This window comes from Pavona decussata, unplaced genomic scaffold, assembly GCF_977016875.1.
Source record: "Pavona decussata unplaced genomic scaffold, jaPavDecu1.1 SCAFFOLD_58, whole genome shotgun sequence".
NCBI classification, from domain to species: domain Eukaryota; kingdom Metazoa; phylum Cnidaria; class Anthozoa; order Scleractinia; family Agariciidae; genus Pavona; species Pavona decussata.
In genome coordinates, this window is record NW_028145480.1 from 855,375 (window position 1) to 882,915 (window position 27,541).

The 27,541-nt window shown below is 39.5% G+C and overlaps 2 protein-coding genes across 2 annotated transcripts; both read right to left on the reverse strand.

Annotated features, from left to right (window-relative positions):
• Positions 1–4,530: 4,530 nt before the first annotated feature.
• LOC146479509 (uncharacterized) lies at positions 4,531–5,864 on the reverse strand. Its single transcript, XM_085110219.1, has 3 exons — positions 5,652–5,864; positions 5,196–5,444; positions 4,531–5,089 (listed from the first exon to the last, which is right to left on the reverse strand). Exons 1-3 carry the CDS (start codon positions 5,670–5,672, stop codon positions 4,985–4,987), a joined length of 375 nt encoding a protein of 124 aa, XP_084966345.1. The 5' UTR covers positions 5,673–5,864; the 3' UTR covers positions 4,531–4,984.
• Positions 5,865–11,564: 5,700 nt separating this feature from the next.
• LOC146479510 (uncharacterized) lies at positions 11,565–12,898 on the reverse strand. Its single transcript, XM_085110220.1, has 3 exons — positions 12,686–12,898; positions 12,230–12,478; positions 11,565–12,123 (listed from the first exon to the last, which is right to left on the reverse strand). Exons 1-3 carry the CDS (start codon positions 12,704–12,706, stop codon positions 12,019–12,021), a joined length of 375 nt encoding a protein of 124 aa, XP_084966346.1. The 5' UTR covers positions 12,707–12,898; the 3' UTR covers positions 11,565–12,018.
• Positions 12,899–27,541: the final 14,643 nt, after the last annotated feature.

Here is a 27,541-nt window from a genome sequence, read left to right on the forward strand (position 1 = left end):
CAAAACGAAAACAAACAGTTCAGTTTTCAAAGGACAGTGAAAAAAAAAACCACGCAAATTATCTAACGAAAATGTACTTTCGAGAAGTCCTGCCACAAGTGATCTGTTTGATCTCGATGTGGACTCATCAGAGCCTGAACTTCTAAGCGACCTAAGCGATACGGAAAAAACTTCCATTGACGAAAAGAACAAGGATAGAATACACCTCGGAAACCCCACAACGAGCGATCTCTTCGAACAAAGCAGTAATAACGATGAAGTCAGTCCTTGGCTGAACACAAGTGACATTTTTGAGCTACAAAATGCCAGTACAAGTGCCAGTGAAAAAGACTACCAAACTAAATGTGAAAGCATTGGAGGGGAGACAAATCAGAACGAATCAGATGACTTTGGATGTGTCTCTTTGGACCATTCAGATAATGAAGACGGAACAACAGGTAAGCAAACAACTTCATGCAATCATTAATTGTTTTAGTTTCTGTTTCATACTTAGACTATACTTAAGTAGTCTTGGTTTATACTTAAGCTTATCTGCTTGAAAAGACTGTGCGCCTTACTTTAACGGGAAAAAGGATACGCCTAAAAGTTCGACTGATTACTACGCACTGTTATAAAATGATGTTAAACCGACCGGCCTATAGAGTTGTAGTTTAAGCGTCAAGTAAAAACAATTTTGATTTCCTAAGTAAATTTGATGGTTTAATTTGCTTGTGCCACAAACTCTGATCTGTTACGGCTTTCCGGCCTTTACTGTATTCTGGTGTTAGACTGTCCAGAATGATTTAATAACGACTGCCGTGAATTTAATTTGAAAGTAACAGCCGCGGAGAAGCCGCCCCATGGGCTCTAGTGAACACCAATCTCTTTTTATCTTTTCGCTATAAATAAAATATGTGCTGAATTTCGTGATGCAAAATTTGTAGCTAGAACATTCGTAGTATCCACAGCAGACGAGCATGTGGGAGTAACTTCCACAATGTGAAAAATATATGGGGAATTGGGATGAAGTTTGGGGGGGATGAAAACGACTTCTGCCCTCACCATGGGTATCAAACTCGAACGTGGACTCGAATTTTGATTCTAATTCATAGTCGAGATTTCAAGGTGCCCAGAAAAACCAAACACGATGAATCAAAAGACAGCAATAAACAATAAAAAAAGAACTAAGAATTTGCAAGAAATTTAATAACATCTATTTTATAACAAAAATGTCGTGTTGTCGACTGATGTTGCTTTATCCGGCACATATATGTTCTCGATGCTTTTCTGCTCCTTTGCAGAATTGGATTTAAATGAGCATGATGAAACGACCTCTGATATCAATCAGTTCAACGGAGCATTAGTGTTTGTACATTTGCCTGGTTCGACAAGGTTTAGGGAACAGCAGATTGTCAGGAATGTTAGAAGTTGTGGAGCGGAAGTCAGCCAATTTTTTCACAGGAAGATTACTCATTTTATCACCTCACGCAGATGCTTAGAGGAAGAGAGGAAAAATAAATTAACTACAAAGGAACTTTTCATAGATCCATCTTCTCGTGGAGCAAAAATACTTGGTAGAGCAAACAAAAAACAAAGCCATTCCAGCGTTTTTGAGAAAGCCAAAGATTTAGGAATTAATGTTATCTTTCTTGAAGACATGAAACCTGAATTCTTTTCGTGCAAAGATCAGCGCAAAAAAGTGACGACAATCAAATCTGACCCTCCCATATGCGCCGACAAGAACACCGCTTCGGTTGAAGTAAGAGAACTGCGACCGCCATTCTTAAAAGTAGTTGACCAAACGCAGCGCTATCGACCTTTAGTCTTGGAAATGAAGGAATGGGAAGAGTACTAGACACATAACCAATGCTAAGGACAGTAAAAAATGGAAAGGTGTAGATGCGTTAACTTCCAAAATGCCAACAGTTAATCAACTTATAGAAAGCAAGATAAAACAACGTAATCAATCTGAGTAGCTTTTGTGACAAAACTCATTGTATTTGATTATCTTATCTAGAGAAGCCCGTTGTTTCAGACGGAGCAAAATTGTTGGAGTAGCCGTACCAATGCTGGCTGCGAAATGCATTCACCGAATCGGAGTTAAAGGAAGTGTGGCTTTGAAATGGTTTTTTTAAGTGTACTTGTTTAAGCCAAATAATTTTTCGCTGGTCACGCGAACAAGAAATCTGACTTAATCATTGTTCTATGAGTGACTAAGTCAACCTTCCTACTTTTTTCACAACGACATTTCCGTTTTTAAAAGAGTTTCTATGTATCGAGCTGTAAATCTGATTTAACTGTGATAATTGGTTACAACTGGCTCACCAAAATGTTTTTAATATTGGTTAAAAGTGATCAGCATCAAATTTCTCCTTGAAATATAAATGAAAACAGAATGGTCATTAGATTTACGGACATGACCACACAAGATGAATTTGCTTGATATTTTATTACCTTCTCCCCACCACTTCTGTAGGAAATGAATAGGCGCAGCAAATGAGATTTCAAATTTTGATCTTACGGTATAAAGGGTTAAAACAGAGATGAATAGTCAATTTATAATTCAGTACATGTATTTTTCCTCACCGCAAAGCGTCAGTTATACAGTGAAAGGCTGCAGTTTGATATTTATCAGTGATTAATGAGCAGTGATCGATATTGTGACCCAATAGCTTTCCGTGATTCACTTCGGCCGATGTCGATATTTTCATCTTCCTTCTGAATCGTAGTGCTTTCAAAAAACAATAAATAGTGCAATAAAAATTCGTTTTTCGTATATATTGCTCTATTACAATTGAGAGTTCTCACATTTCCGACATTGAGAGGAGTAGATATATTGAACAATACAATGTTCGTGCGTAACCAAACACCTTTTGATTTATTTTATCATCCACTGTTCTGAAGAAATAGATACAAGAACATATGATTGATGATTGCACTCCGAAATCAATTTTTCAAGAACTTAGTTTAAATGCATTTTCATTTCTTGGTCGTGGTCACATCAAGTCATAGAACCAACTCAAAATTTTTGAAAGGGGTGGTCCTAGAGCGCCGAGTTCCACAGATTGTTTTGTATGAGGCGGGCGATCGTCAGAATTAAGGCTAAAATATCCTACATAAGTATTTCATTAACTATTAGTGAATTGGCCCAATACCACTTTTCCTCGAATTTATTCATTCTAGGTGACGGCCACCGCTCGAGTTTCGCGTCCCAGTTTAATATTCCTAGGACTGTAAGATTGCCTTACAAGCCTATTATTGAGCTCTCAAGGCTATCTCCAGTAAAAGGTATGTCTACTAAACCATTTATATTTTACTATTGAAAGTTTTTTTAGTGATCTCACCCAAACAGAGAGGCTATTCAGTTTTAAGTAGTTAGTTAAGAATATGAATCGGAAATAGGTAATTGTGTGTACAATTTGTTAAATACCTCACTGGGTTTATATCAATTTTAATACAGCTTTGATTAATTTCAGTGCACTCACACAACTGCTGTTCTCGTGAATGCCTTCGCAAAATGGACTTTGCAGATATTCTTATATGCAGAAGGAAATATTCAACGATGTCCTATTTCAACCAGAAGCAGTGGATACTAGATTACTTATGGGACCACTCGAATCAAACAAGGTAAAAGAAGCACCAAAACGCCCTCTTGGCCTTTTAATTCAGTAACAGCTGCAAAACCCCATGTTGTGAGGCTGGGGGCAAGGGACGAATGCCCGGAGAGGATGGGTACGCTTGGAATTGACTGAGTCATAACGCAGGCGATCCTTTCCACGGTGACAACAGTACTACAGATACTAGTTATGCCACGATTTCGAATGATATACCATGGAATATCCCACGAGTTACTTGTATTTTCTCGGTATACACACAAGCCTTTTACAAGCGATAATTAAGATATTCCACGTATATCACGAGAAAGCGTCCCATAACTATTTTATACCATGCCATAGAAAGACAGTAGGCAGCACTTAGAAAGTGGGCATGCGCGCAGACATCATTTTGAATGGTTTTGAACTTGCTTCCTATTGTCTAAGATGACAACGTGCCATTTTTTTAGTAGTTCACAGTGTTTTTTGTACAACCGGTCGTAGCATATCAGAACAATGGGGTGATGACTAGTAAAGGAATGTTTTACAATGTATTTTTATTTTGTTTACATGTTGTACGGAAATGTTGCTGCCATGCCCTTTTATGTGCGTGGCCATGAGACTTGCATGGATGCCTGGAAAGCGGCAACAAGAGCGTAGACGATACCTTGAAAATTTATGTGAGTGGCGTCGTTGCCATTGACCCGGACACCCACGTAAGCACCGTGGATCAAAGCCCCAAAACAAAGATAGCTAAGGCTTGGATATGACTTTTCGTCAACAGAATTGGAGACAGAATGCCGGATACATTGGCCATAAACCTACCCAGCTATCTTGACAAACGCATCATCCACGGTTATTTGACAGATGAATTATCCACTCTTGGAGAGAAAACAATTTGCTATTCCCAGTTTTGTCGCCTAATGAAGTCTGAATTCCCAGATGTTATTATATATTGTATTTAGGATGCAAGGCTGTTGCCTAGCAGGTTTCCGGTAGTCTGGGACACCCAAGGTACTGTTTTTGGTGCCCAGTAAATGTTTTTCCTAACATTTAACTTTTCTCAGGCTGGGCTCATAACTTCTCAGTTTTTGGCCTTGTGGGCTCCTTTAAATTTTTCTAAGGCAGAAGCCTTGAAATTTATTCACAAAATTCACAATATGAACACTATAATTGGAGTATCAAAAGATTCAACTTCATTTTTCTTATTTAAAATTAAAGTAAATATTCAAGACATACTGTCAGAAGAACAGCTTCTTTAGTAGACAAGTATTAAAATATTTGGTCATTGTAATATATATTCTTAGTCAATTATAGTACTTCATTTATAAGGTATCTGCACCTTAAAGTAAATGTGATGCACAATTTGCTATCACATGTGAAATATAGACCACTTTTTTCAGATTTTTGTTTTATCCTACTATTATTTGGCAAGAATAATAATCAAACAAATGACAAGTTTGTTTACCTTTAACACTTCCCTTCTCATTTCTTGTTGTGTGCAGGGAATCTTTGGGCTGTGCAAAAAAAAAAAGCAAAAACAATTAGGGTTTGCAAACAGATCAGTTCCAAAAACTTTTTCAAAAACTAAAGTATTATAAACATAAATCAGTGCAGACATACCTGATCGACGGATGTAGGTTGTGAAACATTTGGAGGTGGCTTCGACTGCAAAACATGCACTTGGATTTTATCCTTGTGTTCAATGTTTTGAACGGTAACATCGACCCACTCCCCCCAGTCTTCTTCATACTTTTGGAAAATTATCCGTGCTTCACTGTCCAGGCTAAAACACTCTTTAACTTTTACAGCAACATCTTCATTTTGATGAAGGTCAAGAACCTTACGGCTTTCTTCGTATTGAAATAAAACCTGTAGGAAATCAAAGAAGAGAACAGCTCATGACCTGACCTTTCCGCATCATTACCCATGCATACCATTTGAATTTCAATGGAAATTAAATGTAAATAATACATCCAAACAATAGAAAACAAATTACTTGATTCAGATTGAATATCAATTGCAGTGGATGGTAAAGTAAAAGCATGATATGCGTGGATTCAAACCACTGTTACGTACCTTTCTTTCGCCTTCCGCCATCTTGGAAGTTCCATGTGAAGTACTAGTGCCCAGTTCCACTCTTGCCCGAGGTGGGGACGGGAACCGCGGTCGAAAACAGTCAAATGCACCACCCCCAGGGGACAGCTTGTTGTTCAAAAGTGATTCGATGCCCCTATTTTCCCCCACCCTTCCCCGGGACCTGGGGGGTGGGGGTTTCAATTGACTGGTGCATTACTGCCGGGTGCGGAGTGTTTTGAAAATGATGTCCGGCAGTAACCAAAAACACGCAAATAATTTCCAAGTCTGATGATGCATAGAATGCGGAGCGGTCAGAGAAATCGACACAACAAATTCAGAACTGTAATCGACAACTTCTTCGCGATGCAAACAAAAATAGCATTGCATAAATAGACTATTTTGCGTGCAAAGACCCGAAATTGAGAAATTATCGGACTGCCGGAGACGGAGTATTTTCAAAATCCTGTCCGGCTGCCGGACATCTAGACACAGCGTTTAATTAATACTAGTACTTCCAAGATCTCTGAGTGTGGGTATACTTAAAGTCAATATGAGCCAGAATTCGCAAAACTCTTTAGTGGCTTGTTACTTTAAATCATAATCGAACTTTGAACAAAGCAAAAACTTGCGGTTTTTTACCTTAAGTTTCTCATCTTTTGTGTCGCTTCTCATTACATCAACACTGACAACGTGCCCAAGATCCTTGTTATTCTTCTTCAAAAGTCTGTTACTTTTATGAAGGAATATCAATCCACGATTATCTTTGACGAAATGCCACCTGGTTTCGGTGGGAAGTAAATTGCGCGGAGCTTTAGGTGTATTGTTCTTGTTCATAACGTTGTTTTTTAAAATTCGAGATGCTCAACTGAAAGCCGCCGACCGTACAAAGAGTGACATTACTTATCGTACAGCCCACAACGTATTCCGGAAGTGGAATTGTCACTCAGTTACTATCTTTATTTGCAAAAACATGCCAACGCAAACACGCAAAAAATTGCCTGAATTTTCCTCACGGAAACGAATAGCCTTGTTATTCTTCCTCAAAAGTCCGTTAGTTTATGAAGGAACATCAATCCTCGATTCATATGTCGATTATCTTTGACGAAATGCCACCTGGTTTTGGTGAGAAGTAAATTACGCGAAGGTTTAGGCGTATTTTTCTTGTTCACAATTTGAGATACTCAACTGAAAGCCTTATCGCCGCCAACCGTACAAAGAGTGATATCAATTCCGGAAGTGGAATTGTCACTCACACTAGGTGATTAACAACACCGTTTGCTGTGAAGTTTTGAAGCACACTGTTGAAAGGCAATCAGTTTTATAGGATTGTAGCAATGTGGATATGTCACTAAAAGAATTGTTCGCTTAAACTAAGCATGTCGGCAAAACGAAAACAAACAGTTCAGTTTTCAAAGGACAGTGAAAAAAAAAACCACGCAAATTATCTAACGAAAATGTACTTTCGAGAAGTCCTGCCACAAGTGATCTGTTTGATCTCGATGTGGACTCATCAGAGCCTGAACTTCTAAGCGACCTAAGCGATACGGAAAAAACTTCCATTGACGAAAAGAACAAGGATAGAATACACCTCGGAAACCCCACAACGAGCGATCTCTTCGAACAAAGCAGTAATAACGATGAAGTCAGTCCTTGGCTGAACACAAGTGACATTTTTGAGCTACAAAATGCCAGTACAAGTGCCAGTGAAAAAGACTACCAAACTAAATGTGAAAGCATTGGAGGGGAGACAAATCAGAACGAATCAGATGACTTTGGATGTGTCTCTTTGGACCATTCAGATAATGAAGACGGAACAACAGGTAAGCAAACAACTTCATGCAATCATTAATTGTTTTAGTTTCTGTTTCATACTTAGACTATACTTAAGTAGTCTTGGTTTATACTTAAGCTTATCTGCTTGAAAAGACTGTGCGCCTTACTTTAACGGGAAAAAGGATACGCCTAAAAGTTCGACTGATTACTACGCACTGTTATAAAATGATGTTAAACCGACCGGCCTATAGAGTTGTAGTTTAAGCGTCAAGTAAAAACAATTTTGATTTCCTAAGTAAATTTGATGGTTTAATTTGCTTGTGCCACAAACTCTGATCTGTTACGGCTTTCCGGCCTTTACTGTATTCTGGTGTTAGACTGTCCAGAATGATTTAATAACGACTGCCGTGAATTTAATTTGAAAGTAACAGCCGCGGAGAAGCCGCCCCATGGGCTCTAGTGAACACCAATCTCTTTTTATCTTTTCGCTATAAATAAAATATGTGCTGAATTTCGTGATGCAAAATTTGTAGCTAGAACATTCGTAGTATCCACAGCAGACGAGCATGTGGGAGTAACTTCCACAATGTGAAAAATATATGGGGAATTGGGATGAAGTTTGGGGGGGATGAAAACGACTTCTGCCCTCACCATGGGTATCAAACTCGAACGTGGACTCGAATTTTGATTCTAATTCATAGTCGAGATTTCAAGGTGCCCAGAAAAACCAAACACGATGAATCAAAAGACAGCAATAAACAATAAAAAAAGAACTAAGAATTTGCAAGAAATTTAATAACATCTATTTTATAACAAAAATGTCGTGTTGTCGACTGATGTTGCTTTATCCGGCACATATATGTTCTCGATGCTTTTCTGCTCCTTTGCAGAATTGGATTTAAATGAGCATGATGAAACGACCTCTGATATCAATCAGTTCAACGGAGCATTAGTGTTTGTACATTTGCCTGGTTCGACAAGGTTTAGGGAACAGCAGATTGTCAGGAATGTTAGAAGTTGTGGAGCGGAAGTCAGCCAATTTTTTCACAGGAAGATTACTCATTTTATCACCTCACGCAGATGCTTAAAGGAAGAGAGGAAAAATAAATTAACTACAAAGGAACTTTTCATAGATCCATCTTCTCGTGGAGCAAAAATACTTGGTAGAGCAAACAAAAAACAAAGCCATTCCAGCGTTTTTGAGAAAGCCAAAGATTTAGGAATTAATGTTATCTTTCTTGAAGACATGAAACCTGAATTCTTTTCGTGCAAAGATCAGCGCAAAAAAGTGACGACAATCAAATCTGACCCTCCCATATGCGCCGACAAGAACACCGCTTCGGTTGAAGTAAGAGAACTGCGACCGCCATTCTTAAAAGTAGTTGACCAAACGCAGCGCTATCGACCTTTAGTCTTGGAAATGAAGGAATGGGAAGAGTACTAGACACATAACCAATGCTAAGGACAGTAAAAAATGGAAAGGTGTAGATGCGTTAACTTCCAAAATGCCAACAGTTAATCAACTTATAGAAAGCAAGATAAAACAACGTAATCAATCTGAGTAGCTTTTGTGACAAAACTCATTGTATTTGATTATCTTATCTAGAGAAGCCCGTTGTTTCAGACGGAGCAAAATTGTTGGAGTAGCCGTACCAATGCTGGCTGCGAAATGCATTCACCGAATCGGAGTTAAAGGAAGTGTGGCTTTGAAATGGTTTTTTTAAGTGTACTTGTTTAAGCCAAATAATTTTTCGCTGGTCACGCGAACAAGAAATCTGACTTAATCATTGTTCTATGAGTGACTAAGTCAACCTTCCTACTTTTTTCACAACGACATTTCCGTTTTTAAAAGAGTTTCTATGTATCGAGCTGTAAATCTGATTTAACTGTGATAATTGGTTACAACTGGCTCACCAAAATGTTTTTAATATTGGTTAAAAGTGATCAGCATCAAATTTCTCCTTGAAATATAAATGAAAACAGAATGGTCATTAGATTTACGGACATGACCACACAAGATGAATTTGCTTGATATTTTATTACCTTCTCCCCACCACTTCTGTAGGAAATGAATAGGCGCAGCAAATGAGATTTCAAATTTTGATCTTACGGTATAAAGGGTTAAAACAGAGATGAATAGTCAATTTATAATTCAGTACATGTATTTTTCCTCACCGCAAAGCGTCAGTTATACAGTGAAAGGCTGCAGTTTGATATTTATCAGTGATTAATGAGCAGTGATCGATATTGTGACCCAATAGCTTTCCGTGATTCACTTCGGCCGATGTCGATATTTTCATCTTCCTTCTGAATCGTAGTGCTTTCAAAAAACAATAAATAGTGCAATAAAAATTCGTTTTTCGTATATATTGCTCTATTACAATTGAGAGTTCTCACATTTCCGACATTGAGAGGAGTAGATATATTGAACAATACAATGTTCGTGCGTAACCAAACACCTTTTGATTTATTTTATCATCCACTGTTCTGAAGAAATAGATACAAGAACATATGATTGATGATTGCACTCCGAAATCAATTTTTCAAGAACTTAGTTTAAATGCATTTTCATTTCTTGGTCGTGGTCACATCAAGTCATAGAACCAACTCAAAATTTTTGAAAGGGGTGGTCCTAGAGCGCCGAGTTCCACAGATTGTTTTGTATGAGGCGGGCGATCGTCAGAATTAAGGCTAAAATATCCTACATAAGTATTTCATTAACTATTAGTGAATTGGCCCAATACCACTTTTCCTCGAATTTATTCATTCTAGGTGACGGCCACCGCTCGAGTTTCGCGTCCCAGTTTAATATTCCTAGGACTGTAAGATTGCCTTACAAGCCTATTATTGAGCTCTCAAGGCTATCTCCAGTAAAAGGTATGTCTACTAAACCATTTATATTTTACTATTGAAAGTTTTTTTAGTGATCTCACCCAAACAGAGAGGCTATTCAGTTTTAAGTAGTTAGTTAAGAATATGAATCGGAAATAGGTAATTGTGTGTACAATTTGTTAAATACCTCACTGGGTTTATATCAATTTTAATACAGCTTTGATTAATTTCAGTGCACTCACACAACTGCTGTTCTCGTGAATGCCTTCGCAAAATGGACTTTGCAGATATTCTTATATGCAGAAGGAAATATTCAACGATGTCCTATTTCAACCAGAAGCAGTGGATACTAGATTACTTATGGGACCACTCGAATCAAACAAGGTAAAAGAAGCACCAAAACGCCCTCTTGGCCTTTTAATTCAGTAACAGCTGCAAAACCCCATGTTGTGAGGCTGGGGGCAAGGGACGAATGCCCGGAGAGGATGGGTACGCTTGGAATTGACTGAGTCATAACGCAGGCGATCCTTTCCACGGTGACAACAGTACTACAGATACTAGTTATGCCACGATTTCGAATGATATACCATGGAATATCCCACGAGTTACTTGTATTTTCTCGGTATACACACAAGCCTTTTACAAGCGATAATTAAGATATTCCACGTATATCACGAGAAAGCGTCCCATAACTATTTTATACCATGCCATAGAAAGACAGTAGGCAGCACTTAGAAAGTGGGCATGCGCGCAGACATCATTTTGAATGGTTTTGAACTTGCTTCCTATTGTCTAAGATGACAACGTGCCATTTTTTTAGTAGTTCACAGTGTTTTTTGTACAACCGGTCGTAGCATATCAGAACAATGGGGTGATGACTAGTAAAGGAATGTTTTACAATGTATTTTTATTTTGTTTACATGTTGTACGGAAATGTTGCTGCCATGCCCTTTTATGTGCGTGGCCATGAGACTTGCATGGATGCCTGGAAAGCGGCAACAAGAGCGTAGACGATACCTTGAAAATTTATGTGAGTGGCGTCGTTGCCATTGACCCGGACACCCACGTAAGCACCGTGGATCAAAGCCCCAAAACAAAGATAGCTAAGGCTTGGATATGACTTTTCGTCAACAGAATTGGAGACAGAATGCCGGATACATTGGCCATAAACCTACCCAGCTATCTTGACAAACGCATCATCCACGGTTATTTGACAGATGAATTATCCACTCTTGGAGAGAAAACAATTTGCTATTCCCAGTTTTGTCGCCTAATGAAGTCTGAATTCCCAGATGTTATTATATATTGTATTTAGGATGCAAGGCTGTTGCCTAGCAGGTTTCCGGTAGTCTGGGACACCCAAGGTACTGTTTTTGGTGCCCAGTAAATGTTTTTCCTAACATTTAACTTTTCTCAGGCTGGGCTCATAACTTCTCAGTTTTTGGCCTTGTGGGCTCCTTTAAATTTTTCTAAGGCAGAAGCCTTGAAATTTATTCACAAAATTCACAATATGAACACTATAATTGGAGTATCAAAAGATTCAACTTCATTTTTCTTATTTAAAATTAAAGTAAATATTCAAGACATACTGTCAGAAGAACAGCTTCTTTAGTAGACAAGTATTAAAATATTTGGTCATTGTAATATATATTCTTAGTCAATTATAGTACTTCATTTATAAGGTATCTGCACCTTAAAGTAAATGTGATGCACAATTTGCTATCACATGTGAAATATAGACCACTTTTTTCAGATTTTTGTTTTATCCTACTATTATTTGGCAAGAATAATAATCAAACAAATGACAAGTTTGTTTACCTTTAACACTTCCCTTCTCATTTCTTGTTGTGTGCAGGGAATCTTTGGGCTGTGCAAAAAAAAAAAGCAAAAACAATTAGGGTTTGCAAACAGATCAGTTCCAAAAACTTTTTCAAAAACTAAAGTATTATAAACATAAATCAGTGCAGACATACCTGATCGACGGATGTAGGTTGTGAAACATTTGGAGGTGGCTTCGACTGCAAAACATGCACTTGGATTTTATCCTTGTGTTCAATGTTTTGAACGGTAACATCGACCCACTCCCCCCAGTCTTCTTCATACTTTTGGAAAATTATCCGTGCTTCACTGTCCAGGCTAAAACACTCTTTAACTTTTACAGCAACATCTTCATTTTGATGAAGGTCAAGAACCTTACGGCTTTCTTCGTATTGAAATAAAACCTGTAGGAAATCAAAGAAGAGAACAGCTCATGACCTGACCTTTCCGCATCATTACCCATGCATACCATTTGAATTTCAATGGAAATTAAATGTAAATAATACATCCAAACAATAGAAAACAAATTACTTGATTCAGATTGAATATCAATTGCAGTGGATGGTAAAGTAAAAGCATGATATGCGTGGATTCAAACCACTGTTACGTACCTTTCTTTCGCCTTCCGCCATCTTGGAAGTTCCATGTGAAGTACTAGTGCCCAGTTCCACTCTTGCCCGAGGTGGGGACGGGAACCGCGGTCGAAAACAGTCAAATGCACCACCCCCAGGGGACAGCTTGTTGTTCAAAAGTGATTCGATGCCCCTATTTTCCCCCACCCTTCCCCGGGACCTGGGGGGTGGGGGTTTCAATTGACTGGTGCATTACTGCCGGGTGCGGAGTGTTTTGAAAATGATGTCCGGCAGTAACCAAAAACACGCAAATAATTTCCAAGTCTGATGATGCATAGAATGCGGAGCGGTCAGAGAAATCGACACAACAAATTCAGAACTGTAATCGACAACTTCTTCGCGATGCAAACAAAAATAGCATTGCATAAATAGACTATTTTGCGTGCAAAGACCCGAAATTGAGAAATTATCGGACTGCCGGAGACGGAGTATTTTCAAAATCCTGTCCGGCTGCCGGACATCTAGACACAGCGTTTAATTAATACTAGTACTTCCAAGATCTCTGAGTGTGGGTATACTTAAAGTCAATATGAGCCAGAATTCGCAAAACTCTTTAGTGGCTTGTTACTTTAAATCATAATCGAACTTTGAACAAAGCAAAAACTTGCGGTTTTTTACCTTAAGTTTCTCATCTTTTGTGTCGCTTCTCATTACATCAACACTGACAACGTGCCCAAGATCCTTGTTATTCTTCTTCAAAAGTCTGTTACTTTTATGAAGGAATATCAATCCACGATTATCTTTGACGAAATGCCACCTGGTTTCGGTGGGAAGTAAATTGCGCGGAGCTTTAGGTGTATTGTTCTTGTTCATAACGTTGTTTTTTAAAATTCGAGATGCTCAACTGAAAGCCGCCGACCGTACAAAGAGTGACATTACTTATCGTACAGCCCACAACGTATTCCGGAAGTGGAATTGTCACTCAGTTACTATCTTTATTTGCAAAAACATGCCAACGCAAACACGCAAAAAATTGCCTGAATTTTCCTCACGGAAACGAATAGCCTTGTTATTCTTCCTCAAAAGTCCGTTAGTTTATGAAGGAACATCAATCCTCGATTCATATGTCGATTATCTTTGACGAAATGCCACCTGGTTTTGGTGAGAAGTAAATTACGCGAAGGTTTAAGCGTATTTTTCTTGTTCACAATTTGAGATACTCAACTGAAAGCCTTATCGCCGCCAACCGTACAAAGAGTGATATCAATTCCGGAAGTGGAATTGTCACTCACACTAGGTGATTAACAACACCGTTTGCTGTGAAGTTTTGAAGCACACTGTTGAAAGGCAATCAGTTTTATAGGATTGTAGCAATGTGGATATGTCACTAAAAGAATTGTTCGCTTAAACTAAGCATGTCGGCAAAACGAAAACAAACAGTTCAGTTTTCAAAGGACAGTGAAAAAAAAAACCACGCAAATTATCTAACGAAAATGTACTTTCGAGAAGTCCTGCCACAAGTGATCTGTTTGATCTCGATGTGGACTCATCAGAGCCTGAACTTCTAAGCGACCTAAGCGATACGGAAAAAACTTCCATTGACGAAAAGAACAAGGATAGAATACACCTCGGAAACCCCACAACGAGCGATCTCTTCGAACAAAGCAGTAATAACGATGAAGTCAGTCCTTGGCTGAACACAAGTGACATTTTTGAGCTACAAAATGCCAGTACAAGTGCCAGTGAAAAAGACTACCAAACTAAATGTGAAAGCATTGGAGGGGAGACAAATCAGAACGAATCAGATGACTTTGGATGTGTCTCTTTGGACCATTCAGATAATGAAGACGGAACAACAGGTAAGCAAACAACTTCATGCAATCATTAATTGTTTTAGTTTCTGTTTCATACTTAGACTATACTTAAGTAGTCTTGGTTTATACTTAAGCTTATCTGCTTGAAAAGACTGTGCGCCTTACTTTAACGGGAAAAAGGATACGCCTAAAAGTTCGACTGATTACTACGCACTGTTATAAAATGATGTTAAACCGACCGGCCTATAGAGTTGTAGTTTAAGCGTCAAGTAAAAACAATTTTGATTTCCTAAGTAAATTTGATGGTTTAATTTGCTTGTGCCACAAACTCTGATCTGTTACGGCTTTCCGGCCTTTACTGTATTCTGGTGTTAGACTGTCCAGAATGATTTAATAACGACTGCCGTGAATTTAATTTGAAAGTAACAGCCGCGGAGAAGCCGCCCCATGGGCTCTAGTGAACACCAATCTCTTTTTATCTTTTCGCTATAAATAAAATATGTGCTGAATTTCGTGATGCAAAATTTGTAGCTAGAACATTCGTAGTATCCACAGCAGACGAGCATGTGGGAGTAACTTCCACAATGTGAAAAATATATGGGGAATTGGGATGAAGTTTGGGGGGGATGAAAACGACTTCTGCCCTCACCATGGGTATCAAACTCGAACGTGGACTCGAATTTTGATTCTAATTCATAGTCGAGATTTCAAGGTGCCCAGAAAAACCAAACACGATGAATCAAAAGACAGCAATAAACAATAAAAAAAGAACTAAGAATTTGCAAGAAATTTAATAACATCTATTTTATAACAAAAATGTCGTGTTGTCGACTGATGTTGCTTTATCCGGCACATATATGTTCTCGATGCTTTTCTGCTCCTTTGCAGAATTGGATTTAAATGAGCATGATGAAACGACCTCTGATATCAATCAGTTCAACGGAGCATTAGTGTTTGTACATTTGCCTGGTTCGACAAGGTTTAGGGAACAGCAGATTGTCAGGAATGTTAGAAGTTGTGGAGCGGAAGTCAGCCAATTTTTTCACAGGAAGATTACTCATTTTATCACCTCACGCAGATGCTTAGAGGAAGAGAGGAAAAATAAATTAACTACAAAGGAACTTTTCATAGATCCATCTTCTCGTGGAGCAAAAATACTTGGTAGAGCAAACAAAAAACAAAGCCATTCCAGCGTTTTTGAGAAAGCCAAAGATTTAGGAATTAATGTTATCTTTCTTGAAGACATGAAACCTGAATTCTTTTCGTGCAAAGATCAGCGCAAAAAAGTGACGACAATCAAATCTGACCCTCCCATATGCGCCGACAAGAACACCGCTTCGGTTGAAGTAAGAGAACTGCGACCGCCATTCTTAAAAGTAGTTGACCAAACGCAGCGCTATCGACCTTTAGTCTTGGAAATGAAGGAATGGGAAGAGTACTAGACACATAACCAATGCTAAGGACAGTAAAAAATGGAAAGGTGTAGATGCGTTAACTTCCAAAATGCCAACAGTTAATCAACTTATAGAAAGCAAGATAAAACAACGTAATCAATCTGAGTAGCTTTTGTGACAAAACTCATTGTATTTGATTATCTTATCTAGAGAAGCCCGTTGTTTCAGACGGAGCAAAATTGTTGGAGTAGCCGTACCAATGCTGGCTGCGAAATGCATTCACCGAATCGGAGTTAAAGGAAGTGTGGCTTTGAAATGGTTTTTTTAAGTGTACTTGTTTAAGCCAAATAATTTTTCGCTGGTCACGCGAACAAGAAATCTGACTTAATCATTGTTCTATGAGTGACTAAGTCAACCTTCCTACTTTTTTCACAACGACATTTCCGTTTTTAAAAGAGTTTCTATGTATCGAGCTGTAAATCTGATTTAACTGTGATAATTGGTTACAACTGGCTCACCAAAATGTTTTTAATATTGGTTAAAAGTGATCAGCATCAAATTTCTCCTTGAAATATAAATGAAAACAGAATGGTCATTAGATTTACGGACATGACCACACAAGATGAATTTGCTTGATATTTTATTACCTTCTCCCCACCACTTCTGTAGGAAATGAATAGGCGCAGCAAATGAGATTTCAAATTTTGATCTTACGGTATAAAGGGTTAAAACAGAGATGAATAGTCAATTTATAATTCAGTACATGTATTTTTCCTCACCGCAAAGCGTCAGTTATACAGTGAAAGGCTGCAGTTTGATATTTATCAGTGATTAATGAGCAGTGATCGATATTGTGACCCAATAGCTTTCCGTGATTCACTTCGGCCGATGTCGATATTTTCATCTTCCTTCTGAATCGTAGTGCTTTCAAAAAACAATAAATAGTGCAATAAAAATTCGTTTTTCGTATATATTGCTCTATTACAATTGAGAGTTCTCACATTTCCGACATTGAGAGGAGTAGATATATTGAACAATACAATGTTCGTGCGTAACCAAACACCTTTTGATTTATTTTATCATCCACTGTTCTGAAGAAATAGATACAAGAACATATGATTGATGATTGCACTCCGAAATCAATTTTTCAAGAACTTAGTTTAAATGCATTTTCATTTCTTGGTCGTGGTCACATCAAGTCATAGAACCAACTCAAAATTTTTGAAAGGGGTGGTCCTAGAGCGCCGAGTTCCACAGATTGTTTTGTATGAGGCGGGCGATCGTCAGAATTAAGGCTAAAATATCCTACATAAGTATTTCATTAACTATTAGTGAATTGGCCCAATACCACTTTTCCTCGAATTTATTCATTCTAGGTGACGGCCACCGCTCGAGTTTCGCGTCCCAGTTTAATATTCCTAGGACTGTAAGATTGCCTTACAAGCCTATTATTGAGCTCTCAAGGCTATCTCCAGTAAAAGGTATGTCTACTAAACCATTTATATTTTACTATTGAAAGTTTTTTTAGTGATCTCACCCAAACAGAGAGGCTATTCAGTTTTAAGTAGTTAGTTAAGAATATGAATCGGAAATAGGTAATTGTGTGTACAATTTGTTAAATACCTCACTGGGTTTATATCAATTTTAATACAGCTTTGATTAATTTCAGTGCACTCACACAACTGCTGTTCTCGTGAATGCCTTCGCAAAATGGACTTTGCAGATATTCTTATATGCAGAAGGAAATATTCAACGATGTCCTATTTCAACCAGAAGCAGTGGATACTAGATTACTTATGGGACCACTCGAATCAAACAAGGTAAAAGAAGCACCAAAACGCCCTCTTGGCCTTTTAATTCAGTAACAGCTGCAAAACCCCATGTTGTGAGGCTGGGGGCAAGGGACGAATGCCCGGAGAGGATGGGTACGCTTGGAATTGACTGAGTCATAACGCAGGCGATCCTTTCCACGGTGACAACAGTACTACAGATACTAGTTATGCCACGATTTCGAATGATATACCATGGAATATCCCACGAGTTACTTGTATTTTCTCGGTATACACACAAGCCTTTTACAAGCGATAATTAAGATATTCCACGTATATCACGAGAAAGCGTCCCATAACTATTTTATACCATGCCATAGAAAGACAGTAGGCAGCACTTAGAAAGTGGGCATGCGCGCAGACATCATTTTGAATGGTTTTGAACTTGCTTCCTATTGTCTAAGATGACAACGTGCCATTTTTTTAGTAGTTCACAGTGTTTTTTGTACAACTGGTCGTAGCATATCAGAACAATGGGGTGATGACTAGTAAAGGAATGTTTTACAATGTATTTTTATTTTGTTTACATGTTGTACGGAAATGTTGCTGCCATGCCCTTTTATGTGCGTGGCCATGAGACTTGCATGGATGCCTGGAAAGCGGCAACAAGAGCGTAGACGATACCTTGAAAATTTATGTGAGTGGCGTCGTTGCCATTGACCCGGACACCCACGTAAGCACCGTGGATCAAAGCCCCAAAACAAAGATAGCTAAGGCTTGGATATGACTTTTCGTCAACAGAATTGGAGACAGAATGCCGGATACATTGGCCATAAACCTACCCAGCTATCTTGACAAACGCATCATCCACGGTTATTTGACAGATGAATTATCCACTCTTGGAGAGAAAACAATTTGCTATTCCCAGTTTTGTCGCCTAATGAAGTCTGAATTCCCAGATGTTTTCATACCAAAGGTAATAAAAAAGGAATTCCTACAGGCCGTTGTAACATAAAACTCATTTTAAGAAAGTTAAATAAATGTGTAACTTAGAACTTTTAGGCCTTATTGCTTCGCTAAGTTTACCTAAAGTTTCTTTTAATTCGTAGTACTTAAAAGAGGCCAGGTCTACAGTGGTCTTTTAAATAAAATATTTTTATTTTGGTCCAAGTTAACAGGCTGGCAAAATGCGACATCTAAACCTCTCTGAAGGAAGAGAAAGGAAAAACCATGGACAAAGCCTTGAGAGCATATTACGACAACCTGTTCAAGCTGCACAACAATCTGCAAAGGTACAGTAGAACCTTTAACACCCCTACTAAATATTCCTCGTTGTAAGAGAGGAGGTCAGAAAGGTCAGAAATACTCCGTTGTTTAATAACCCTGTCACGCCAGCGCTGGCTAAAAATATACTGCGAGAAAACAATCACGGCAAATAACATGAAAACCAAACACATTTTAAAATTTCAAGGTTGTATATTTTTAAAATACCGTACCAGCTAATAGTAGCCTTCGTAGTAAGCGCTGCCATGGGAATTGGGGCGAGAGCAAAACAGAATTTGGAGTGGGGAAGTTGAGGGGAGAGGACAACGGGAAGAAAGGGGGAGGGGAAGGGGAAAGAAAGAAGGCTCCTCTCCCCCTCCCCCCTCCTCGTTCTTTTTTGTTCGCGCCCCAATAGCCCTTTTCACGGTTAACTCTGCTCATTTGAATTACAATGAAATCTAGCATGTATGTGAGGCAATTTCGGGCTATTTTGTAGTTTTAGCTCGAAATTGCCTCGCATCCACGTTGGATAACTTTGTAATGCAAATGAGAAAAATTAACCATGAAAAGGACTATTTTCGCGCATAAAACTAAAAGGCTAAGCTAAAAGGTAAAACCACAGCCTCCGAGTGTGCTTTAAATAAAGTAGAGAGCTTCCCTCAGACGGACGTTTGTCAGGCTTGGACGGCAACCGGAAGTCAAATGTTTTCCTTTGTAGCGTCAAGCCACAGACGTCCAACAATAGCTTTTCCCATCCGTTGTGAGGAGCAAAAACGCGCCAAAAAAGGAAACATTCGACTTCCGGTTACCGTCCGTGTATTACGAGGGTCTGCGCTTAACCTCCCTAATATCTGCTCTCGCAGGCGAAAATGCTGAAAACGCTCGATTGAAATAAGGCATATGTGTTAAAAATCAGACAACTTAAAACATCTAAAGCTAAGTGCGTTCAATAAGGCGTTAAACAGATGCCTGAATGCCTTAGCTCAAATTATAAAACAGCCGTTTACATGTCTTTTATTATGTCCCTACCAATTGAAGATATGCACCCATCTAATTTCTAACAATATCATGCTTAACGATAACAATAACAGTAACAATAAACCGAATTGAAGTAATTATCATTTCAATTGGATAAGGAACGTACCCTGATATTTTGTAGGGAGAGGGGGTGCAGAATAGATTATGTAAAGTTACTTACTTACTTACTAGTTAGGCCTTTTTGCGCCAATTAGCGCATAAGGCAACATACAGTGGAACAAAATTGCGCAACCCCCTCACAAAATAAAATGGTCTGTTCCTGAACGTTGTCTACAAAGACAAAAGCAAAGCGAAATACGTGGGAAAAAAACGGACGTAAATATCTCCCTTATTTGCGCGACATTGGTCCAATAATAATGAGTAATAGCTATTGGAGAACCTACAGCGACGTATAAAATAAAACTCCCTCAACTAATATTTATGCAAAATAATGTAATAATAATACTTTGTGGCCTCATGGCTGAAGGCCAATGAAGGACCTACCCTACATGGCGGTCGTAAAAAATAAGGATAAGACTGATCACGCTCTATTCTCCTCGGTTTCCTAAAAGTTTGGTATTGCTCCTCCCTAGAAGTTTTAGATTGGCAAGTTACCACACCCCTTTACCTTTACCTTTACCCGAACAGGATGAACAGCGTTTAGTAGTCTACGTGGTAGGTTCAAAGAGGGAGGGGGGGAGGGGAGGGAAAGAACAAGCGCGAATCGCCCCCCTCCCCTACCTAGTTTTCCTAACATCCCTCGTGCTCCGCACTCGTTCTTTCCCTTCGCGCTCCTTCTTTCCCTTTTCCTCCCCTTTTGAAGGGTAAGCGTTTGGCCTAAGCTTAGATTGTAAGACGCAATTTACTAAGCAGTTCAATCCTGTGACTTTCTCGCAGTCGTTCTTTAACGGCATCTGTCACGTTCAATCGCCCTTTCCAAAAGTAAGGATGGCGTGGCAGAAGGCAATCCTTGCTTGCGCGGTAAAACCCCTCTCTTAGCTTCACTTTTGTCGGCGTGTACCTTAACACTTTGGCAGGATTCTCAGGATCTTTGACTGGATACGAATACCTCTCTTTATGCATGATGCAGATATCCCACGGGGCGATTGGTAGAATCCGCGAGAAGTTCACCTTGCACTGCTCACAGGCTTTTGCATTTTTGTAGTCATTTACGAATACAACCTGGAATGGTTCGTCATTGTGGTAATACTGTGTAAAACGAGAGGGCTTGGGGCAATCGAGATCTGGATCAACCACTGCATTTGGATCCATCTCTGCGACTATTGGCTGTTGCTGAACGTTGTTTCTGCCACGACGTGGTTTCTTCTGGTTTTGTTTCGAACCGGCACCTCTTGGAACATTCCGGAATGCCACCCTGGACTCCAGATCATGTTGCTTCTTGTACTCTTCTATATGATTGCGAAGAGCACCACTAGTCTCCGCCACTGCTACAGAATGTTGACAGATGCCACCAGTCGCTGTCGACGTAGAGCAACCGCTGCAAGTGATTCTGGCTTTTTTAGCCTCGACGGTGAAGGCCTTGTCATCTTCAGTCACACAAAAGTTTCCTTTTTCCAAAGGAATAACTTTATAGCGCGAAAGAATGATTTGCGCCCTTTTCCAGATGTCGGCAAGGACTTGAGATGCCAGCTGGTTTGGTAATCCACTTTCGGCTGTGGAAATTGAAATCTCTTTCAGGCCCAAGTCTTCGGAAGGCTCGGCTACTGTCAAGCCACCACCTATCGCTTTCTTAACGTATGCCGCCTTTTGCTCTTGTGTCATCTGGGACCACCTTAATGGATCAACAGCAACGTTGGCATATTCTGGACAAAGACGGTACTCCCCCATACCATAGAGCGCCTTGATGAACTCATTTTTCTGCTGCACTACCACCTGAGAATTGACATTTTCGTGAATCGTTGCTTGGTCTACTGCTTCACCTCTAGCTTCTTCCTTCATCACTTGGTGCAAGGCTTCGGTGCCCTGGTTGTGCCACTTGTTTGGGGGATTGCCAAGTCCTGCAGCCACTCGTGTGGGTTTCCTCATGCACAACTTGAGGGTCTCGGTCAAGGGCCTTATACGTCCTTTGGTGCTTGACATCCACTGGGAAAATTCAGAAGGCCAGGTAAGCTTCATGAACACAAGACTTGACTCAAAGGACTCTTCACTTTCACAATCTACCAAGCCCTTAATCCTTTTACCATCTTGCTCGCCACCGAGAATTTGACAGCAGATTTTTTTTTGTTCCACCGAGCCAACCTTTAGCCGCTGAAGCCTCACCTTTATGTCTGCCTCGACGTGCGTAAAACATCGGAGGTGAATGTTACAGCGTCTGTCTGGCCCCTGTCCGATGGGATAGATGTTCTCAAAAGCTTGCTCTATGGCTTGCTCGCCATCAGTGCCGTAAGTCAGGGACTTGATTCCTTTTCTAAATAAGGACCCAGCGAGGTACTCGTAATCTTCCCTCTCCTTTGTGACGCTTGTCATCATGGCGGCCAGTGTAGTGGGGTGCTTGTTGGGTTGGTTACGATAGACAAACATAGGGTGTGGAAATGTCAGGGTGGTGACATAGAAAGGGCCCATGTTGTAGGTCAGGTCGATTCCTACTTAGCTTTTAGGGCTGTCCCCGGAACAGTACTTTTTCATCCACATTAGTTGGGTGTCTGTCATTGCAAACGTGTTTGGAGCCATATGCTTCCCAGCTTTGTTTGCTTTGGCTCCAAATGAAACGTCTCGGAGAAAATCGTCGTGTTGCATGAGGTTCATCAGTTTGATGAAGTCAGGTCTCCTTGAAGGGCCGGTGTTTCTACTACGTTGCCTTCCTTCGATGTTTCGGCACAAGTTATACACTTGCTCTCTGTTCCGTATGATATCCCCAGGGGAAGCCATGTTTACAGCCCCACCAGCTTCTTGCTCTATGGAACTTATTATTCGCTTCGGCCTGTCATTTGCTTGGGCGGAGTTCTTCGCCTTCTGCAAAACGCTGGGTTTTGTGCGATAATACGCCTCAGCTTTCCTTTTGGAGTTACCATGAGCTTTCAAAGATAAATTGTTGGCATTGGCAGGAGCTTTATATTGCACTATGGCATACTTGGCCAGAGAACCGTTTACTTCGACTTTCTTAATAACTCTGGAAAATTCCTTTGTTGTGTAGTGCCAGCTGTACTGTCGTCGCACGTTGTAGACGTCACGACTGCTGTCACTCTTATCTGAAGTAATTGCCTCCAGTCTTTCCACAGTGCCATTATCTCTGAAATCGGCATGAACCTTTTCACACGGGGACGAGTGCTTAGTGTATACGCCATTGTCATCTGCACTAAGGTCGGGATGTGGGACAGCGTCTTTGATGTCCACGACAAATACAGCGTTCTCTCGAACTACCTGAGGAACCTTGCGGCACACATAAGCTGATGGCACTTTCTGGCGTGTGCAGATTTCCAAGATTTTGCTTATGTTTAAGCCTTTCTTGCTTTTGCGAAACACAGGGCATCCATTTATAAAGGCTAGAAATAAGACACAAAATGTTAGTTTAGTTAGTGTTACATGTGACATTATGCTACGCCCGGAGATATAAGTATTTGAATGACATTTCCCATATAGCACACTCAAATAAATTTCTCGATTCTGTTTGGAGGAGAGCGCTAAATTGTACTTTGTGGGTACTCTATGACATTACCAGTTACTTTTGTCTCACCCGCCATGAGGTTTTCCGTAGTTAATCCGACGACTTCCGGAGACTTTCAAAGACGACCCGAAGAGTTTCGAAGCTTTCCGAAGTTGACCCGACTTCTTCCGAAGATGTCCAGAATGTTCTGAATGGTCTCAGAAGGTTGCACTTTGATGCGTGCTTCAGTTAGGGAAAATACACTGTTCGTAATTTTGCTGAAGATACTATAAATACCCCTCCCCCCCATATGCGGGACGAAGGGATCAATGACGAAAAAAGTGAAGCATGGTTGTTACTCGTGATTGTTTGAAAGTTCTAAAATTGAGATTATAAGATGCTTGTATGCGTTAATTAATCGTATCTAACATGGGACCATTCTCCTTTATAAAAGTGGGGAACAGATCGAATTAGTGTGCAGCAAAAAGAGCAGAGCAGAGACTGGGGAGGATCCAAGGGTGCTTCTCGTTTCCTTCCCAGTCCCCGCTCTATTCCCCACTACGGAGCCTGGTACCACTATGGCATTGACAAATATTGCACTGCTAACCAATTTCGTCTTGAACTGTTGATGTTCCCTGAGCATGGGATGCTGAATTGTCATCACCTTCAGATCCTACAATAATGAATATAAACAACTTTATTGACAACTGAGCTCTAAAAAATAAAAGTCATTACAATTCTTCGATAAAAATCTATGTCAAATATTAAAAGCCCTGGTCAAATACAGTGGTTATGTTTTTTATAATATCCTGGAGCCAGATATACTCATAATTTGTTTACAAATCATGCTTCAATGCTGGCCGTCTTGCTCATGCTAGAATTGAAAGTTCCTTCTATAGACCTTGGGTTGTTAGCGGAGCTCTCGCGTGCGCCGCAGGCGCGCGCAGCGGAGCCCCATGTCTAAGAGAATTTGGTAACCCGTGAACGCGAGAAATTTTGGTTTGGTTATGACGTCACTGTCCGTCCGGCGTACGGGCGTCCATACGTCCTTCCGCCCCTCTATGTAAGCCATTGTGAAATGCCACAGTCAACCTGTGTGACAACCCGCGTTTTTCTTGTTTTTCGGCGGGAAGTTGCAACACCAACTGCGTTTTAGAAAAAGAAAAGCAAAACATAATTTTAAAGACGACAAAATACAAAGTCAATTTATGTGACCGACAGCGGGAGAAACAGCAAGATGTCTAGCGGTAGAGGAAACAAATTGACTGGCCGTCATCAGAATCTTGAAGTGAAACCATTTTACTCCGATCCGGCGCTACGAAATGTTGGACTTTTACTCTAGAAGTGAAACGTTTCATCCGCTTGACGTTGTAAAACAAATGACAAAAATCAATAATGGAATAAAAAGACTGATTATTCTCAGAAGAGGCGAGTGTATTCATGTGATTTTGTTGAGAAAACTTTGCTGGATTGCTATCGTGCAAGATCCTGTTTTCTTGCAGTGTTGACACGCCGTGTAATTGAAACTTGAGCTTAATATTGCTAACTTCAGAGCAGTCTTTTGAGCTCATTTTATTTTTCGGTCCATGTTCAAAATTTCCCTTGGAGTTTTATTTTTTAATCTCCTCCGATCTCCTTCAAATTTTACCTTTCAACAGCGGGAGAAAGAGTAAGACTACGCGCGGCGGGAATTTACATGAAGGGGGCATTGATCATAAACAGCAGGCGCCGTGAGTCTTGAAGGGGCAACCCTAAAAACTGGAACGGTGGAAAGGCAGAAAATCACCCCAAATCCAAGAACACGGAACGGGTAAGGGTTAGGTTCAAGGTTACACTTTATTTAGGGCGATTTCCGCCGTTTCATGCTTTAGGATTTGTAGTGATTTTCCACCATTCCGCCGTTCCGCCGTTCCACTGTTCCTGCTTTTAGCGTCGCCGATCGTGAAGTGAATCTACTCCGATCCGGCGCGATGAGAAGTTGGATTTTTCCTCTTCATTCTTGAAGTGAAAAGTTTCGCTCACTTAACGCTGTAAAACGAACGAAAAAATCAGCAATGGAATAAAAGGACTGGCTATTCTCAGAAGAGGCAAGTACATGTATATTCATGTGATTTTGTAGACAAAACTTTGCTCGTTTGAGGCAGTTTTGCAATAAATCGATTTCTTGCTGTGTTGACACGCAGTTAATACTGCTAAGTTCAGAGTTGTCCTTTTAGCTCATTTTTTTTCGGTTCATGTTCATTATTTCGATCCCTTGGCGTTTTATTTTTTAATCTGGTCCAATTTTGCTTTCCAACAGCGGAAAAAAGAGCAAGGCGAATATCGGCAAAAAAGGACTGTTCTAGAGGCGGCACATTATAAACAGTGGATCTGATCCTCGGAGAAACGTTAGATTTTTCCTCTTGAAGTGAAACTTTTTGTTCATTTAACGTTGTAAAACGAACGAAAAAATCAGCAATGGAATAAAAGGACTGGTTATTTCCAAAGAGGCGAGTATTGTTGACAAAACTTTGCTGTCGACTTTTGCAAGTTATTTTTTTGCAGTGACTTCACACTGCAACATGTTTAACTTAAGCTACTGCTAACTTCAGAAAAGTCTCTTGAGCTCATTTTTCGGTCCATGTTCGTTATTTCCCCTAATGTTTTATTTTCTAATTTCATTCCTTTTTGCTTCATGTAAGAAAATTTGATTCTCAGGTAAAATAGTCAGTGAAACAAACGTCTCGTAACACTTTTTTATCGTTAGCTGGCATAAACTACTGACAAGTTTTTCTCGCATATATGTCTAATTTTTGCATTTATTTCTGACAATCTTTACAGAGAACAAACACAAATACTTTAAAGGATAGGATATGTCTTTTCAGGGAATGTTAAAAGCGAATGTAAAATTAGTCATTAGTGTGACCTCATTTTCATCATAACATCAAAAGTACGCCAAATTTGTTCGCTTGTTTGTGGAAATTTGTGAAGATCGTCGTTTAGTTATCTCTGTTCTGCTTGTTATGAATTATCACAGTTTTTTTTCTTTTTCATTTATTACTCCAGGATACATGTATATTTTAAGTCTGTTTCATGGTTTATAGTGTAGCCTCTTTCTCTGAGGTTTATGGTTGATCAACAAAATTTGCCTAAGACAGTGACAGTTCGCCTCAATCATCTTTAAAATAATAACAACAAAATAATACTTTGAGCGTGAAGAAAACTATCAAAACTCGATAAATAGCCAATCCCGTCCTGAATATTTTCCTGTACAGTGTAGATAATATTTTGATATTTTTTTGTACCCCCCACTCACATCCATGTAGCTTTAAGAATGTCAGTTCTGCTGAAATGGGTTTGTGGGAGGCCGAGTAAAATTAAGGTTTAATTTTCAAGCGGCAGGGGTATTTTGCAGAACACCGAATGTTGAATCTATAGAAGTCCTTTAATGCAATGGCTGCCATAACAACAAATTAAAGCTAATTGTCTGTATAATCAGTGTTAGCCCTAAACAGAAAAGAAATGTGCTTAGACCTTCATAACTTTGTCCATTACTTAATAGGTGTCTCGCGTCCAAGCGATGTAGAGCGTCCGGTTTAAACTGTGGATACCTAACCCTTACATCAAATTAATTAAAGCTTATAGAGCCGACTTATTAAACTATAAAAAGAATTTTGAAATAAAATGAATTGTCGAATTTTTAGCGCTGCTTTCTTGAATCAATTTTTTCACTTGAAGGGGGCACTTGCTAAAACTCAAATGGAATTTGTTTGTTTACCTTCAATTTTGGGCAGTAGCTAGTTTAACGTATAAGGAACAAAGACGTGTCGCAAATTTTTTCTTTTGAAATATTTTTTCTCTGAGTGATTTTTATACGATCACTTCACATTTCTTTAATCGTATTTCGAAAATGTTCTGTAACTTTTCACTGCAATTTAATATCACAGAATGCAGACATGTTTTTTTTTTGCACTTTGGGTGTACCGGAAACTGAGGAGCAAATTAAATTAGCAAAAAACAAAATTCACTTGACTTGTAGCCTTTAAAAGGTGATT

Bases quoted from the DNA above. Each gene is read 5' to 3' on its own strand.
- LOC146479509 (XM_085110219.1), bottom strand. From the start codon at position 5,672: ATGGCGGAAGGCGAAAGAAAG. The intron at 5,445-5,651 runs GTACGTAACAGT...GATTTCCTACAG, and splicing joins TGGCGGAAGGCGAAAGAAAG to GTTTTATTTCAATACGAAGA. The intron at 5,090-5,195 runs GTATGTCTGCAC...TTTTTTGCACAG, and splicing joins AACCTACATCCGTCGATCAG to CCCAAAGATTCCCTGCACAC.
- LOC146479510 (XM_085110220.1), bottom strand. From the start codon at position 12,706: ATGGCGGAAGGCGAAAGAAAG. The intron at 12,479-12,685 runs GTACGTAACAGT...GATTTCCTACAG, and splicing joins TGGCGGAAGGCGAAAGAAAG to GTTTTATTTCAATACGAAGA. The intron at 12,124-12,229 runs GTATGTCTGCAC...TTTTTTGCACAG, and splicing joins AACCTACATCCGTCGATCAG to CCCAAAGATTCCCTGCACAC.